This window comes from Eulemur rufifrons, chromosome 2, assembly GCF_041146395.1.
Source record: "Eulemur rufifrons isolate Redbay chromosome 2, OSU_ERuf_1, whole genome shotgun sequence".
In the NCBI taxonomy this organism is placed as follows: domain Eukaryota; kingdom Metazoa; phylum Chordata; class Mammalia; order Primates; family Lemuridae; genus Eulemur; species Eulemur rufifrons.
In genome coordinates this window covers 43928429-43943866 of record NC_090984.1, presented here as the reverse complement: position 1 = coordinate 43943866, position 15438 = coordinate 43928429, and the positions used below count along the sequence as shown (strand labels likewise).

At 40.5% G+C, this 15438-nt stretch overlaps 1 protein-coding gene across 1 annotated transcript in view; it reads right to left on the bottom strand.

The window, feature by feature from the left end:
* The window catches only part of SHC4 (SHC adaptor protein 4), a 109443-nt gene that overhangs the window by 43799 nt on the left and 50206 nt on the right, over window positions 1–15438 (bottom strand). Inside the window, exons 3-4 of the mRNA XM_069460199.1 lie at window positions 8247–8310; window positions 1556–1675 (exon numbers count right to left, since the gene is read on the bottom strand). Of these exons, the coding sequence (XP_069316300.1) occupies window positions 1556–1675; window positions 8247–8310 (184 nt within the window). The remainder of the gene's footprint in view (window positions 1–1555; window positions 1676–8246; window positions 8311–15438) is intronic.

Sequence of the window (15438 nt, the reverse complement as noted above, 5' to 3'; positions counted from 1 at the left end):
CCTACTCTTCCTCCCTTACAAAACTCTGAGATAATCCAAGAGCTCCTATACTCAGTGAGATCTCATAATTAAAAACGTTAAGTCTCTGTGGTACCATACATGTGAGTGAAGGGTGAAAACTAAAAATAAATATTACATCTAGAGATGTCTTAAAGTAAAAGTATCTGAATGACTGACTATTTCACCTTGCACCCACATGTTTTGCATCTTCTAAGTGCAGCCCAAAATGTTATGCCATTATTATGCCAATGTTGTTACCTCTGTTGGATAATCAGTCAGGACCCAACTAAACAGGAATCTATTTTAAACTGTTCCATATTAAGCATTTTCCTCTAAGGTGTTTTATACTACTGCACAAACAATGTATTTTATTCTGCTTTTGAATTTAGAAAATAAAAACAGCCCTCACAACATGTACTTATATGTAACTGATAAATTTTCTCACTGTATATATTATAAGATACTTTCTCTATTAAGTACTGAGTATATGAAAAGGTCTCTGAGAAGGAATGTTTGAGTAAATAATAATAGGTACCATGTGAACAGCACTTGCTAAGTGATTTATATCCATTATCTCATTTAATCCTCTAAATAGCCCAATGAGACACAGTTAAATCCATCCTCTCAGAAATGCTATTAATAGGTACTATAATCCTCATTTCACTGAAGAGGAAAACTGGAGCTCACCGTGGTAGGGTAACTTGCTAGTGAGCGGCAAAGCCAGCGTTCCAACCCATACGTGGTCTCAAAGCCTCTTAGTGTACACATTAAACCTTTCATGAGGCCTTGATCGACAGCACTCTATACAATAAAATCTTAAATATAAATAACTTTGAATCACACAAAGAGAAAAATCAGACTCTAACACATAAAAATAATATGATACAAGAATAAAAAATTAAAAGCAAATCAGTGTCCTAGCTTAGGTACATATTATAGCCCAATGCCTGTGTATCTTTTACATTTGCTTCAGCAATGGTGTTCTTTGAGAAATGAGGTTCACAATGAAAACTGAGGCACATCATTGTATTATAAATTATCAAGAAAGAAAATATTGTTTATAGCGTAAACGTTTTAGACAGTTTCTCAACCGCAAGAGTTGGAAGAAAATGTTTTCTGCTTAAATTTCAGTTAGCTAGAACATTAACCCTAACATCACCTTTCCCCTTTGTCCCTCACCTGCACCCCAGCCCAACACACAGTCTGTTAGTTCCAATAATGGAATTGCTTTTCCTTTGGGGAGGGTCGGTGGGACTAATCAATGAATAGCTCAAGAATATGAGTTGCTAAATGGTATTTACTATGTTCTTTGCACCATAGTTTTTTATACAAAGCCAATTAGTTAGGGGCAAGTGTATAGGCAGTTAAATGCCCCAGTGATGGGTTAGTAATGCTGTTGTCCTAACTAGTGTTATGCATAAATCTTGGGCAATTTTTCCCCTTGTGCTTTATTAAATTGTAGGCATACTCTGAAACTCTGTTCTGTTTATTATCCCCAGACTTCTCTAGAAAAACAGATGATATTTTAAACTGTAAATGACATTCATGATCTTACCTGTTGGTTGTCAAGATTCATCAATATGAGGCTGCATGTTGAGATGGTCAGTTTTATATTCATTCCTGAAAACTGAAGATTACTTTTGCCAAGAACTGTTGATAGGAACTTAACTGGAGGCTTTAAAAATAACAAAAAAAAACCACTGTTATGAATTTTGTTATAGAATGAATGTTAATGTTTTTTAAACGTTAAAAATGAGTCAAAGCCCATACTCTTCTTTTCCATTTTACTTAACATAAATCAAATGAGATGGAATAATTTTTTGTCAAATAAAAAACTTTTTAAAATTACAATGCAAGACCTTTTAAAATCCAGTAAATCAGATAACTTAATTAGTAGATATTGTCTTATGTAATGCATAAAGTAATGCCAGTCACTGAGAACATTTAAATTTGTGTATATTCCTGTAGATATACATTTACATGCTCATTTTTGTTGAATTTTATTATAACTTATTCTTCCAGATGCATCTTTTATAACTAGGATTTCACTTGTGTGTATAGCTTGTATAATAAATTTTGAAGGTGAAAACTTCTTAAAAAAAAATTACAATGCAGGAAATTGTTTAGTAAGCAGTAACGTTTGGGCTGTCAGAACTTTTCCCACACATTTCCTCCTTCCCAAGTGTTGGGAATGGGGGACTGCTTCATGTAAACAAATTCCTGTGAGAATTTAGGCCAGAACTCTTAAGACCTTTTCAACACAAATATCAAGAAAAGAAAAAGTTGATAATCCACTGAATCTAATGCCACTGCAGGGACTGGTGAACACTTTCTAACTACGTAACTGCTTCCTTCCCTGAAGCCATCCCTGTTCCTCCCTCACCTTTCCCTTCCTACAGTTAAAAAGGTCCCCTATCAGCCTAATCTTTACTTTCAGACAACGACGATGGCTGAAATTCTACCATCACCTACTCTGTTAGGTTAAATCATTTTCAGAAGGTTCCTGATGTTAAAATGAACAATTATTACTAGGAAGGCATTAGCCTATTCCACATAAACTCAATAAAGATGGCTTACCAAAATTTTTTTTTTTTTTTTTGGAATCAGAGTCTCACTCTGTCACCCAGGCTAGAGTGCCATGGCGTCAGCCTCGCTCACTGCAACCTCAAACTCCTGGGCTCAAGCAATCTCCTGCCTCAGCCTCCCGAGTAGCTGAGACAGTAGGGGCACGCCACCACTCCAGGCTGATTTTTTCTATTTTTATTTGCCTGGATAATTTTTTCTATTTTCAGTAGAGATGGGGGTCTCACTCTTGCTCAGGCTGCTCTTGAACTCCTGACCTCCAGCCATCCTCCCACCTTGGCCTCCCAGAATGCTAGGATTATAGACGTGAGCCACCACGCCCAGCCTTACCAAAATTTACTAATGGAAATTTAGAGGAAGATTCTGAGGAAAGGGACATGCTTTGATAAAAGTTGAAATTCTGGACCAGGCATTTCTCAGGAAGCGGAGGTCTGGGGTGAGGTGAAGAATCATGAAAGTAGGGGGTGCCCAAGAATTACAAAGGAAGGCACGGGGATCATAAGTGGGGAAAAGGTACCAAGAGAGGGGTGAGAAATTGGGCTAGCTGATTTTCTCAGGCAGACAGAAGTGCCATTTACCAGCTGTATGGTCTTAGACAAATAACCTTCCTAAGCCTCAATATCCTTTGCTATAAAAAGTGGAAAAAAAACAGTAGCCACGTCACAAGGGCCATTACTAGGGATAAATTAAATAACTAGAGATCATTTAGCACAGTACTTGGCTGGTTATATGAGAGCTGTTATCAGCATTATTATCATCATCATTATTATTATTTTGGTCCTTTCAACACTAAGATTCTAAAAAGCTAAGAGATTTATTTATTTAGGAGACAGGGTCTCGCTCTGTCGCCCAGGCTGGAGTACAGTGGCACAATCATAGCTCACTGCAGCCTCAAGCTCCTGGGCTCAAGCAACCCTCCCGTCTCAGCCTCCCAAGTAGCTGGGACTACTGGTGCGCACCACCACGCCAGGTTAATTTTTATTTTTTATAGAGACAGGGTCTCACTACATTGCCGAGGCTGGTCTGGAGCTCCTGTCCTCAAGTGATCCTCCCCACTCAGCCTCACAAAATGCTGGGCTTATAGGTATGAGCCATTGTGCCCAGCAGAGAGATTTAAATACTGTGATGGATATATGGATTAAGTCTTAAAATCCTGTGCTGGACAGTGGGCCAGGTGAGGATGGAAAAATAATGATTCCTCAGCATATGGACTAATACTTTGAGGCAATCAATGAAAACATAATTTGTTTCTTTCACAGTTTTGCTTTTATATTACTCTCATTTGATTCATTATGGAACCACACCAAAGTGTTAAACATACATTGTTGAAATTTAATGTTTAGTTTTAGTTCCAAGTACATTCTAGAATGTAGTGTAAACAATGTATCTAAGGAGCCCCAAACACTGTAGGTATCACTCTGTCATAGAATTGACTCTTGGTCTACTTTCTCTGCTCTGCACACGGCTCTTGGCAAGACAAGCCACACAATTAAGAGATTTTGTGTTCCCCACAGTGACTGCATTTCATAGCAAATCACTCACTTGCTTCTCTAGAGTTTCTTTCCATGCTGGTTTTTAAAAAATTATTATTAAATGCCAACTAAATAATAATACTATCTCACAGTTGAAAAGCACTTTGTTATTGTAAAGACCTTTTACATAAATCATCTTAATTTTGTCCCCTCAATAACCTTAACCCCATGAGAAATGCCCAAAATGTATTTATTGTATAGGGGACAAAGTCTTTCATTCCATTATTATGAAGGACTTAACATTTAAATGACCGGTGGAATAGAAAACACAGCAGGGTGGAAAGCACACAGGACTGGCAGTGAGGCAACTTGGATTCCCAGTTGTGCTATTAATCAGCTAAGGGACCTTAGGAAACTCCTAGAAGCCCTCTGTGTCTTTGTTTACAAAGCAGGGATAATAACATCACTTCCATCCTTCCACTTCTAGCTGTTAGAGATCTTGGAAGACTCAAATTCAGTAATAAAGTATATGCAAATGCAATACTATACAGTGAAGTACTAACAAACTGTAGTGATTATAATTACTACTTTTTAAATGAATTTTTTTTTTTTTTTTTGAGACAGAGTCTCCCTCTGTCGCCCTGGGTAGAGTGCCGTGGCGTCATCATAGCTCACTGCAACCTGAACTCAAACGATACTCTTGCCTCAGCCTCCCAAGTAGCTGGGACTACAGCCTCTTGCCTCAGCCTCCCAAGTAGCTGGGACTACAGCCACGCACCACCACACCCAACTAATTTTTCTATTTTTAGTGAGATGGAGTCTCCCTCTTGCTCAGGCTGGTCTTGAACTCCTGAGCTCAAGCAATCCTCCCACCTCCGCCTCCCAGAGTGCTAGGATTAGAGGCATGAGCCACCACGACTGGCCTTAAATGAATTTTGCTACAGGATTTCTCCTTTGAGAAAAAGAGAAGGGAGAAGCCCCAGGTCCTGGCCCTTGCAAAATGTCATGGTGGGAGTGGGAGGGGAAGATAGCAGAAAGAAGAGGCTGAGGATGGGGTACTTGCCAACTTTTACTAAACAGTGGAGGCAGGCTGGACAGAGGGGAGTATCCACGTTTTACAAATGAGAAAACTCTTATGATAGGGAAACATTAATTGGCCATAGCTGGGTCAGTTTATTGGTTCTGACACACCAATATGGCTCTTTTTTTTTTTTTTTTTATTTCATCTTATTGTTATGGGGGATACAGAATTGCAGGTTACATACGTTGCCCATGTACCGCCTTTCCCCCCAAGTCAGAGCTCCAGGCGTGTCCGTTCCCCAGGTAGTGCGCGTTGCACCCATCATGTAGGTATATGTCCCTGTCCCCCCACCCCCCCTTCCCGAGTCAGCACCTTCAAGTGTTACCATTCCCCAAACGGTGTGCAATGCACTCATTGTGTAGGCATACCCCCATCCCCTCCCCCACCCCCCACCTCAGTCTGATATCCGATTGGTGTCGTTCCTAGATGTGTATTTAGGTGATGTTCAGGGAAACCAATTTTCTGGTGAGTACATGTGATGCTTGTTTGTCCATTCTTGGGATACTTCACTTAATATAATGGGTTCCAACTCTCTCCAGGAGAACCATAGAGATGTCGTATCTTCATTATTCCTTATAGCTGAGTAATATTCCATGGTATACATATACCACAGCTTACTAATCCAATCATGTATTGATGGGCCAATATGGCTCTTCTGACTCCATACAACACAGTCTCTCAGAAACTTCCAGTTCTTTTGGTTATCCATTAACTTTTAGACTTCAAAACTCAAGGGATATCACATAAATGGATAAATCCTAAGCACTCCAAGTTGCCTATGGTGTAACAGACCACAGACCTACTGGAATCAAATGGAGATCCTGGCCATATTCAACTGGCCTTAAATAGTTTTTGGCTCCCTCATCCCGGGGGAGTTGATAGGCAGAGCGGCAGATAACCCTGTGGTTAAGAGTGTGTATCCCAGAGCCAGACTGCCTGGGCTTGGCCTGGCTCCTCTACACATTGACTGGTCATTGGGCAGTTAACCCCTCAGGGACCCAGTTTCCTCATCTGTAAATAGTAGCTGATAATAGGACCTGTGTCTAGGTTTTCTGTGATGATTAACAAGGTACAAAAAGCACAGCATACCAAAACTTATGGAACTCAGTGAAAGTAGTGAGGGCTAAGAGGGAGATCTATAGCTTTAAACCCTTATGTTAAAAAATCAGAAAGACCTGAAATAAAAAAAACCTAACTTTACAACTCTAGGAAATAGAAAAAGAACAAACTAAACCTAAAGCTAGCAGAAGGAAGGAAATAATACAAAGATTAGAGCAGAGATACAGAGATAGAGAATAAACTAATTGCAGTGGCTCACGCCTGTAATCTTGTGGGAGGCCAAAACAGGAGGATCGCTTGAGCTCAGGAGTTCAAGACCAGCCTGAGCAATATAGTGAGACCCCATCCCTACTAAAAATAGAAAAAATTAGCTGGGCACAGTGGCATGCCCTGTAGTCCCAGCTACTCTGGAAGCTGAGGCAAGACGATCGCTTGAGCCCAGGAGTTTGAGGTTACAGTGAGCTGTGATGATGCCCCTGCACTCTAGCCAGGGTGAGGGGGAGACTCTGTCTCAAAAAAAAAAAAAAAAAGAGTAGAGAATAGAAAAACAATCGAGGTAATCAATTAAACCAAAAGTTGGTTCTCTAAAAAAATCACAAAAATTGACAAATCTTTAGCTAGATGGACTAAGAAAAAAAAGAGAGAAGACTCAGATTACTAAAATCAGAAATGAAAATGGGGACATTTTTCTGTTTGTCTTTACAAGTATACTTTCTGAATATACAATAGGCAGGTTTGTTTTGCTTTATTTTGGGGTGGTGGATCCCCACCCCTGAATTGAGAAACCTTAAATGAGTGAGCCTGTTTGTTGGGATCATTCAGTCGAAGCAACCTATTCACAGAGACTACGAGAAGCAGGAGGAGGCTTGAGGCTGCTTTGGAACCATAGGTTCTGTCAAAGAAACCAGTAATAGGGCGTTCAAGGGCCATTTGTCAGAGTTTTCCGTACCATGTGGCTCCTCTGAGTCACTCTGGGTGGCACTGGGTTCAGCTCTATGTAAAATGATGAAGATTGATGACAGAAAATAAGGCAGGGGGTATAGAAACGAAGCTCCAAGCCGGGAATCTGACGACCTGGCTTCTACAGCTGGCTCTGACCTCTAGGCAATACCATGTCTTCTCTTGGACTCAGTTTAGCAGCGGGCAAAATGAGAGGGTTGGACCAGAAGACCTCTAAAATTCCCTTCCCTCCTAAACGGTCTACAATTCTATGATTTATATGGTTATCTTAAGAGGCTTTGCATCTCCCCTTTGCACTTTTCAAAGCAACTAAACCTTCCGAGTTAATAGCTTAGTAGCAATAATACTAGCTACCATCAACGTAGAAAGCCTAATATATGGAAGACGCAGTTAGGAAGTTTGCAAGCATCACTTCATTTAATTCTTACAGGACTCTATAAGGTAAGCGCTACTGTCTCCCATTTTACAGATGAGGAAACCAAGGATTCAAGAGGTTAAATGACTTGTCCAAGATCACACTGTTGTAATAGTAGGTGGCAGAGGCAGGATTTCAATCCAAGTGTGTCCAACATCACAAGGTTTGCTTTCTTTCAGTATGGAAAACTGCTCCTCCCGTGTGTTATTACCTCACCGCTACCACTACCATGTTCACATGTGAAAATAGGCCAGGACATCTAAAAAGTCTAAAATGTTAAAATGCAGAATACATACATCATAAAACAGTGAAATTGGAAAACAATAAACCAGCCATCCGGTTCAATTCTCTAACTTTACAGGAACAAGAACAGAGTCTCAGAGGGAGGAGATGCCATGCTCAAAGGCAAGAAAGGAGCCAGGCCAGGCACCCTGCTGTGTCCTACCTGAAGCCCAGGCACTTTCTCCACCTGCCACTTGAGGTATCACCAGTGTCAGGCAACTCAGAAAAATTTGAGGGACAAGAGCATCTTTGAGTGCAGCTCTGATTATCATGCCACCTAATAAAGCCCAGGCTGGCCCTGGGGTCATATGGTGGAATGAACTAACAACTCTTTTGATTCTATCTTTGCCATAGTCAGGGAAACATAAAACAAGAAAATCACATCAATATTTACCTTTCGCTTTTTAATGGCTCCATTGGCCCCAGGGACAGCTTCACACAGGCGACTTATTGCTTCCCTACAGAACAGAAACCATATAAAGACTTAGCATGCTACCTACACCCAGTAAGTGTTCAAGAAATGTTAGAAATTCTCATGACTGAAATATACACATACATAAGGGTAAGTCTTACATAAATGACCTTGCCCCAGCCCCACAGGAGAAAACAACGTGCTTACTCCTGTGATTCACACCCAGAAAAATCTAGCAACACCCTAGTACTGAAAAATTGCTTTCCAACAAATAGTCCAACTATTCACTTTAGTTATTTCTTTTTTTCCCTTGGATTTTGAGGTTTGATTTTTTTTGTGTGTTGCTCATTTTTAACCAAAAACGAGGGGCAGATTTTTGTTGTCTTGGTAATACTTCTCAGTTTTACCTTTAGCAAAATCCTCTCTGCAGTGTTATGAATAAAAAGCTTCATAGTATCTCAGCACCAAAGACAATTAAATACAAAAGAACCTGACACTAGAGGAGGTTTAAAAGGATAGGGAGAACATTGAACTTCAAGGTAATATCAAATGGAGCCTTATTGACTAAGTTACTGCTACAAGCCATTGAGCTTTCATGTAATTTCACAGAAGAAAAGAAAATCAATAGCAAATTTCCTCCTTTGCTTATTTTTCTGCTCTTACTATATATTGCACTTCCTGAGAGAAAGGCACCACTAAAATAAGCAGTTGCTTCTTAATGGACGTGGTGAAGGAACCGGCGCCCTCCTCTCCAGAAATGCAGTTATAACGAAAAGCTTTTGTCTCTAGGACTCTGAGCATTCCTAACCGCCCAAGCTTTCACTCTGCATAATCCGGCTTTCAACACGTAGATTAAACTTTTCACAAGGCAAATGGAAATCTCTAAGCACCATCTCAGATCCCGCAGAGATCATTGCTTAAATTAATAAACTATATTCTCTTACACACACAAACACACGCGGAACACTGTATTAGAGTTTTATATACATATTACATTTTGTAATATTTTCTATGAGATATTTTTAATTCCTGAAGGAATGGGGAAGTCAGAGAGAGGAATGCGGACCCATAAAAAAAAAAAAAACTATAGCTACGATATGTTGCAGTGCACAGCAATGTTCTTCTAGAAGACACTTTGGAAAGATAAGCAGAATTCCCAAAGATTCTATGCATCATTTTGGACTTATATGTTTGAGCTGAGATCCCTTTTTTTCTGTATAAACTCTTCTCAAAGGTATTACCTTGTCTGATTTTTGCATAATTACCTGCAACCAAAGGACAGAATGGATCTTTGGCTTAACATATTTTGTCAGGATTTCATATTTATTGTTTCTCTAGGATTCCAACCTTTGTTCTCTGGAGTCAAATAAAAGGATAACACAGAGGGTTGGGCGCTCTTGTTTGGTTGGTTGACTGATGTTTTGAATCATCTTAATGATTATTCAATAATTGGTAAGACTCATAATTAATCCAAATTGGCCTCTGATGCTGCCAAAATAACTAGTCCAGGCACCTCAGTGTACTGACAATATTTAATAAAGAGGTATTATAAGAAAGGGCAGACCCTTTACTCCATGAGAACCACCAGAGTGTTTTGGTCTAAAAAGCTGCCTGGAGGCTGGATGCAGTGGCTCACGCCTGTAATCCTAACACTCTGGGAGGCCGAGGCGGGAGGATTGCTCGAGGTCAGGAGTTCGAGACCAGCCTGAGCAAGAATGAGACCCCCCACCCCCAGTCTCTGCTAAAAATAGAAAGAAATTATCTGGACAACTAAAAATATATACAGAAAAAATTAGCTGGGCATGGTGGCACATGCCTGTAGTCCCAGCTACTCGGGAGGCTGAGGCAGGAGGATTGCTTGAGCCCAGGAGTTTGAGGTTGCTGTGAGCTAGGCTGATGCCACGGCACTCTAGCCCAGGTAACAAAGGGAGACTCTGTCTCAAAAAAAAAAAAAAGCTGCCTGGAAATGGTTTGAAATGGTAGAAGCAAAGGTAGGCATTGGTGCTGCCAAGTGTAATAATAATAATTATTAGAATTATTACTAAAATTGTTTCTTTTTTAATTTAGCACCTTGTAGTTTCACAAAGTGCTTTCCCAGGCATTGTTTTCTGGATTCTCACACCAATTGTCAATGTCTGCTAACAAAAAGTAACACGGTGAATTTAAATTGAAGGGAATACTTCAGAGCATGAAAACTTCCCAGGAAGGGATTAAAAAGATGAACCTTCCTGGGAGAGTTGGGATCAGAAATTCCCAACAGAGAGCAGAACATGGGCGGAGATACCAAAGCATAAAGCATCATTATATGAGGGGAATTGCACAATTATAAGTACTTTGATATTGCTGGAGTAGAAAGCATGGTAGAGCAAAAGTGAATAAGTTCAGGGATGAGACTAGAGTCTGAAAACTTTTTCTGTAAAGGGCCAGAAAGTGAATATTTTAGACTTTGTCGCAACTACTCAACTCTAACATTGTAGTGCAAAAAGCAGCCTTAGACAATATATAAACAAATGAGTATGGCTGCGTTCCAGGAAAACTTTATAGAAGCAGGCAGCTGGCCAGATCTGACCCATGAGCCACAGTTTGCCAACTGCTGGACCAGATAATTCACACAAAAAAATGAGAGAAATAAGTCAGTTTTTAAAAAATGGGAAAATGTTCACATTCATTATAATTTTAAAATTGAAAATTAAAACAGCTACAAGATACTTCATTCACATTGAATTAGAAAAGAAAATACAAAATCCAGCGTTGGGAAAGATGGGAGTTATTCCATCTGGGGCATATTTATCCATCGCTAGAGCCCTTGATTAGTAGTATCAATACAATCTTTCTAAAGGGTCATTTGGTAATAGACAAATACCATAAAATTTATCAGAGCATTTGACAAGGGGGGAAGAACTTGTACTAAAATAGCATCGAGTATGTATCTAAAAGGAACACTTATCTGAGAGTAAAACACCAACCCCAAAGCTTGTGATACATAGATAAAACATATCAAAATAAATACTGCCACCTGAACTATAGAAATGTGGGGGGAATCTATATAAATTACTGTGAAAAAGTAGAACTTGCAACAGTATGTATGCTTGGGTGGCAGCTATAGAAAATTAATTCTGTATAAAGTGATATAGAAAGCTTATAAAGAGTGACTTGGGTTTAAGTGGGAGTTTTTTCGTGGTTGATTATTTCCTGTTTATGATTCTACTGATGTTTAGATATAGACAAGGTAAACAATTCTATGGCTTACTTTCATTGTGCAGTAGATTGGATAAATCATCTTTTAAAATATTCAAAAGAATGCAAAGTAAGTTCCTTTAACAAGAGTTTTTTGCTTATGTGAGGCAAAGGTGTTGTGGAGATCAAAGATGTCTCAGTGGAGAGGTGACACCCACAGAGAGGCAGGATAATGTTCATGTTACAGATAATAACAATGTTCTTCAGTTCTATCTCTGCTCCCATCCAGGTTAGCTTTTAACTCCTTCCTCTTTATAGCCACTAAATCCAGATTTATTTTTTCAGTTTTTTGGTAGACTCGCCTGTTTCTACTCCCAAAAGTTTCATAAAGAAAAACAATCTTGACCAGGTTTAGCAATGCTTTCACATTCGGATCCCTACTTTTAGAATGATGCATCTTTTTTTTTTATTTCAGTATATTATGGGGGTACAAATGTTTAGGTTGAGTATATTGCTCTTGACCTCCTCCCGCCCCCACCCAGTCAGAGTTTCAAGTGTGTCCATCCCCCAGTGTGCATTGCACTCATTATGTACGTGTATACCCATCCCCTCCTTCCCCCTCCCATCTGCCCAGAATGATGCATCTTGCTGCAGCAAGGAGCCCTGAAAGAGCAGCTTCTCTGTTTTGAGCACTCTAAGGTCAGGGCCAGAAGTAAGCACCTTATGAATATCATTTCATTTAGCTGTAACAGTATCATTTCAAGGTAAGTGTTTTATCTCTGTTTTACAAATGAGGAAACTAAAGTTCAAAGAATTTAAATAACTGCATCCAAATAAAGCAGTTGATGGTGGGAGAGACAGAATGCAAATGCAGTTCTTACTTCAAAATACATAACCACCAGGGGAGGAACCATATTGCCGGGTAGATGAAGAGAAGGGAGTCCTAGGCTCTAGGGACCATGAGAAGTAGTATTAATATATTGGCTGTTCTTCCCTAGTTCACTCCCCCAACACAGTCAGGGGCTACTTTTTGGACAATGCTTAAACCAGCACGGCTGGGGTAAACTGCCAAGGGAAAGGGCAAAGTGCCAAGGGTCAGCTCTGGCAAAGGCTCACTCAGATGCCCCTTCCTGTCCCTTTGCTGTCTGTACATTGGCTGTTACCCCTTCTGGATGGGAAGTACATCCAGAGCCAGGCAACAGGCCGGCGAGGACAAGCACTGTGTGCGCTCACACGCTCACCCAGCGCTTTAACGTCAGGTGAGGCACCTTAGGCTGGCTTCACAGAGCCTGAAAAATCTTTTTTTTTTTTTTTTTTTTTTTGAGACAGAATCTCGCTCTGTTGCCCGGGCTAAAGTGCCATGGCGTCAGCCTAGCTCACAGCAACCTCAAACTCCTGGGCTCAAGTGATCCTTCTGCCTCAGCCTCCCGAGTAGCTGGGACTACAGGCATGCGCCACCATGCCCGGGTAACTTTATACATATATATATATATATATATATATTTTTTTTTTTTTAGTTGTCCATATAATTTCTTTCTATTTTTAGTAGAGACGAGGTCTTGTTCTTGCTCAGGCTGGTCTCAAACTCCTGAGCTCAAAGGATCCTCCTGCCTCGGCCTCCCAGAGTGCTAGGATTACAGGTGTGAGCCACCGCGCCCGGCCCTGAAAATCTCTTGATATCCAACTCTGCTCAAAAGGAAAAAGGGAAACTTGTGCTTATGAACTTGCTTTTAAAAGTAGTTATTAATTTTTTTGGATTTGAGACTCTAAAATGAGCCACGGCTCTTTCTCCAATAAAAGACCTCTTTGTTACAAACTTTTCTATTCAATTTTAGAGGGTCCATCCCATCCCCCGACCTGAAATGCCCAGAAAACATTCAGTGGACTTCTTGGGAATCGCATATCTCGGGTTAAGAACCACTGCTTTAAAATAACCTCTGAAATTCTGCTTTCTCTGCTGATACCAGTGTTAACAAATCTCCTGAAATCCCAGCCAGGGACAACAGATAATACGCCTGCCTTTTGTTGCTTTTCTTCACAAAGATCTTTTCTTCCCCTACTGCTGGGACCAAGAAATTAACTGTAACCTTTTCAAGAACAAATAGTACTTTCAGTGCTTTTCTGGAGTCTCCGCCACACCCTCTGGCCTAAAGCAGTTGACTTTACAAATGCTGAGGAAAAAGAAAACAGAGTTGGGAGCAATGTCTCCGAGGGCGCCCCGCATTCTCCACAGCAGCTTGCATTCCTGCAGAACCCGTTTGGAGCCGACTGCCCCTGAGACTTTCTTCAGCGAGCAAACACTTGGCAAATGTCCTCGCTTAGAGGAGCAGAATTTTTGGAGTTTAAATGGCTAAAGATTTCCATCCTGGGAGCCTGTACTAGGAAGAGAGAGGGAGAACCACCCCAGAGCACCAACAGTGGCCACTTTGTTTATTGTTTCGCCACATGAGAGGGAAGGAAAGCAGTGGGCTGATGTAAGAGAAGGAGAATGCAGTTGAAGATTTGCTTTAAAGCATGTAAAACCCTGCCTACACCATAAGACCAAAAAAAGATATTTTGTCTGTCTTAGCAGAGCCCAAACTAATCATCCAAACAAAGCCACCTTTCTTCACCAACCCTTGGCCACAACAGTATTTAAGTTATAATTTTTCTCTCTTTAACCCTTAAACAGTTAAACTCTGGAAGCCATGTTACCCAACACAGACGCACACACTTTTTTTTTATTTTTTTAAGTTTGGAAGGCAATATCACAATTTAAGACAAAGGGAACATTTAATAGGGGGAGGGGCTGCGGAGCAGTTTTTTTTCCCAGTGAATGTCAAAATGCGGTTCTTTAGTAAATAGGAAAGGCAGCAAATGTGCAACATGAAACCAGGCAAAGGGCCCAGCTGGAAGGATTAAAGGCAATGGTCCCCGCACCCCACCCCCTAATTTCCACCCCCCAAAACACACAAGTCACGTGCATAGTCCCACATACACAGTGAAGGAGTGGTTTCAGTTTTGTCCAGGCAAATAGAAAACAAGAATAAATAAAATTTTAATCACTGCAAGAGCCTTTCCAAAATAAAAGTCAAAGATAGGCAAAACCAATTTACCTGCATTTCCCAAAGAACTTTCTTTTGCCTTTCATGTGCAACATGAATCCTTAAAGAAATCAGTTAACAAAGTTGAAGGGACGAATTGTCACCTGAACGTCTCAAATTGCCTTCGTAGTATGAGCGAAGAGGCTTGTGAGTGATTCAGACTCCACATCAGCGTGGTATTATGTTATTCCGACTGTTCTAGGGAAACCAGTCCCATCGTTTTTGAAATCTTTGCCTTCAGGACATCAAGGCTCAGTGATCTACGTGTTCAATTTTGTTCAGCTTGGTGAAATTAAAGACATCCAAGAATTTGTGAAAGCCCTCAGACAGGATACTAGAACATGAGCCTGCCTTCCCAGCGATAAGCACACAATGAATGCAGTCAATGCCCATAGATCAGCTGAAAACGGAAAGCTTCAAACTCCCTTTGTGCTATTATCAAGGGGCATCACCCATGCACTCTAGGAGGGTAGACTCAGCTCATAAAGTATATCCTTTCATTTTTAGAAACAGGCACCTCAAGTCCCAGGATGGACAAATAAAACCTTTTAGTACTGCCCACAACATTTACCCCTACCTTGATTTAACACACCACTCTGTTCACCTGAATTATATTTAAAATCTGATTCTACAGTCCATTTGCTATCTGACCCAGCTCAGCAATCCTAAGACGTGAGTTGTTCTATCTACTGTGTCCTTTGGCTCTGATGCAAATGTGAACCCATTAATTACACCGGAAGGAGGCGAAAGACCATCCTGTTGCAGTATCCCATCTCCCCTACAAGTCTCCATAGTTAACGGAAATTAAGTGCTAATTTTCTCCTGTCTCCACAATGATTTCCTATAGTAGAATCACGTATTTCAAAATTTGAACACCTACACCCACAAACTGATGGCTTCTAGATCTTGAAAGT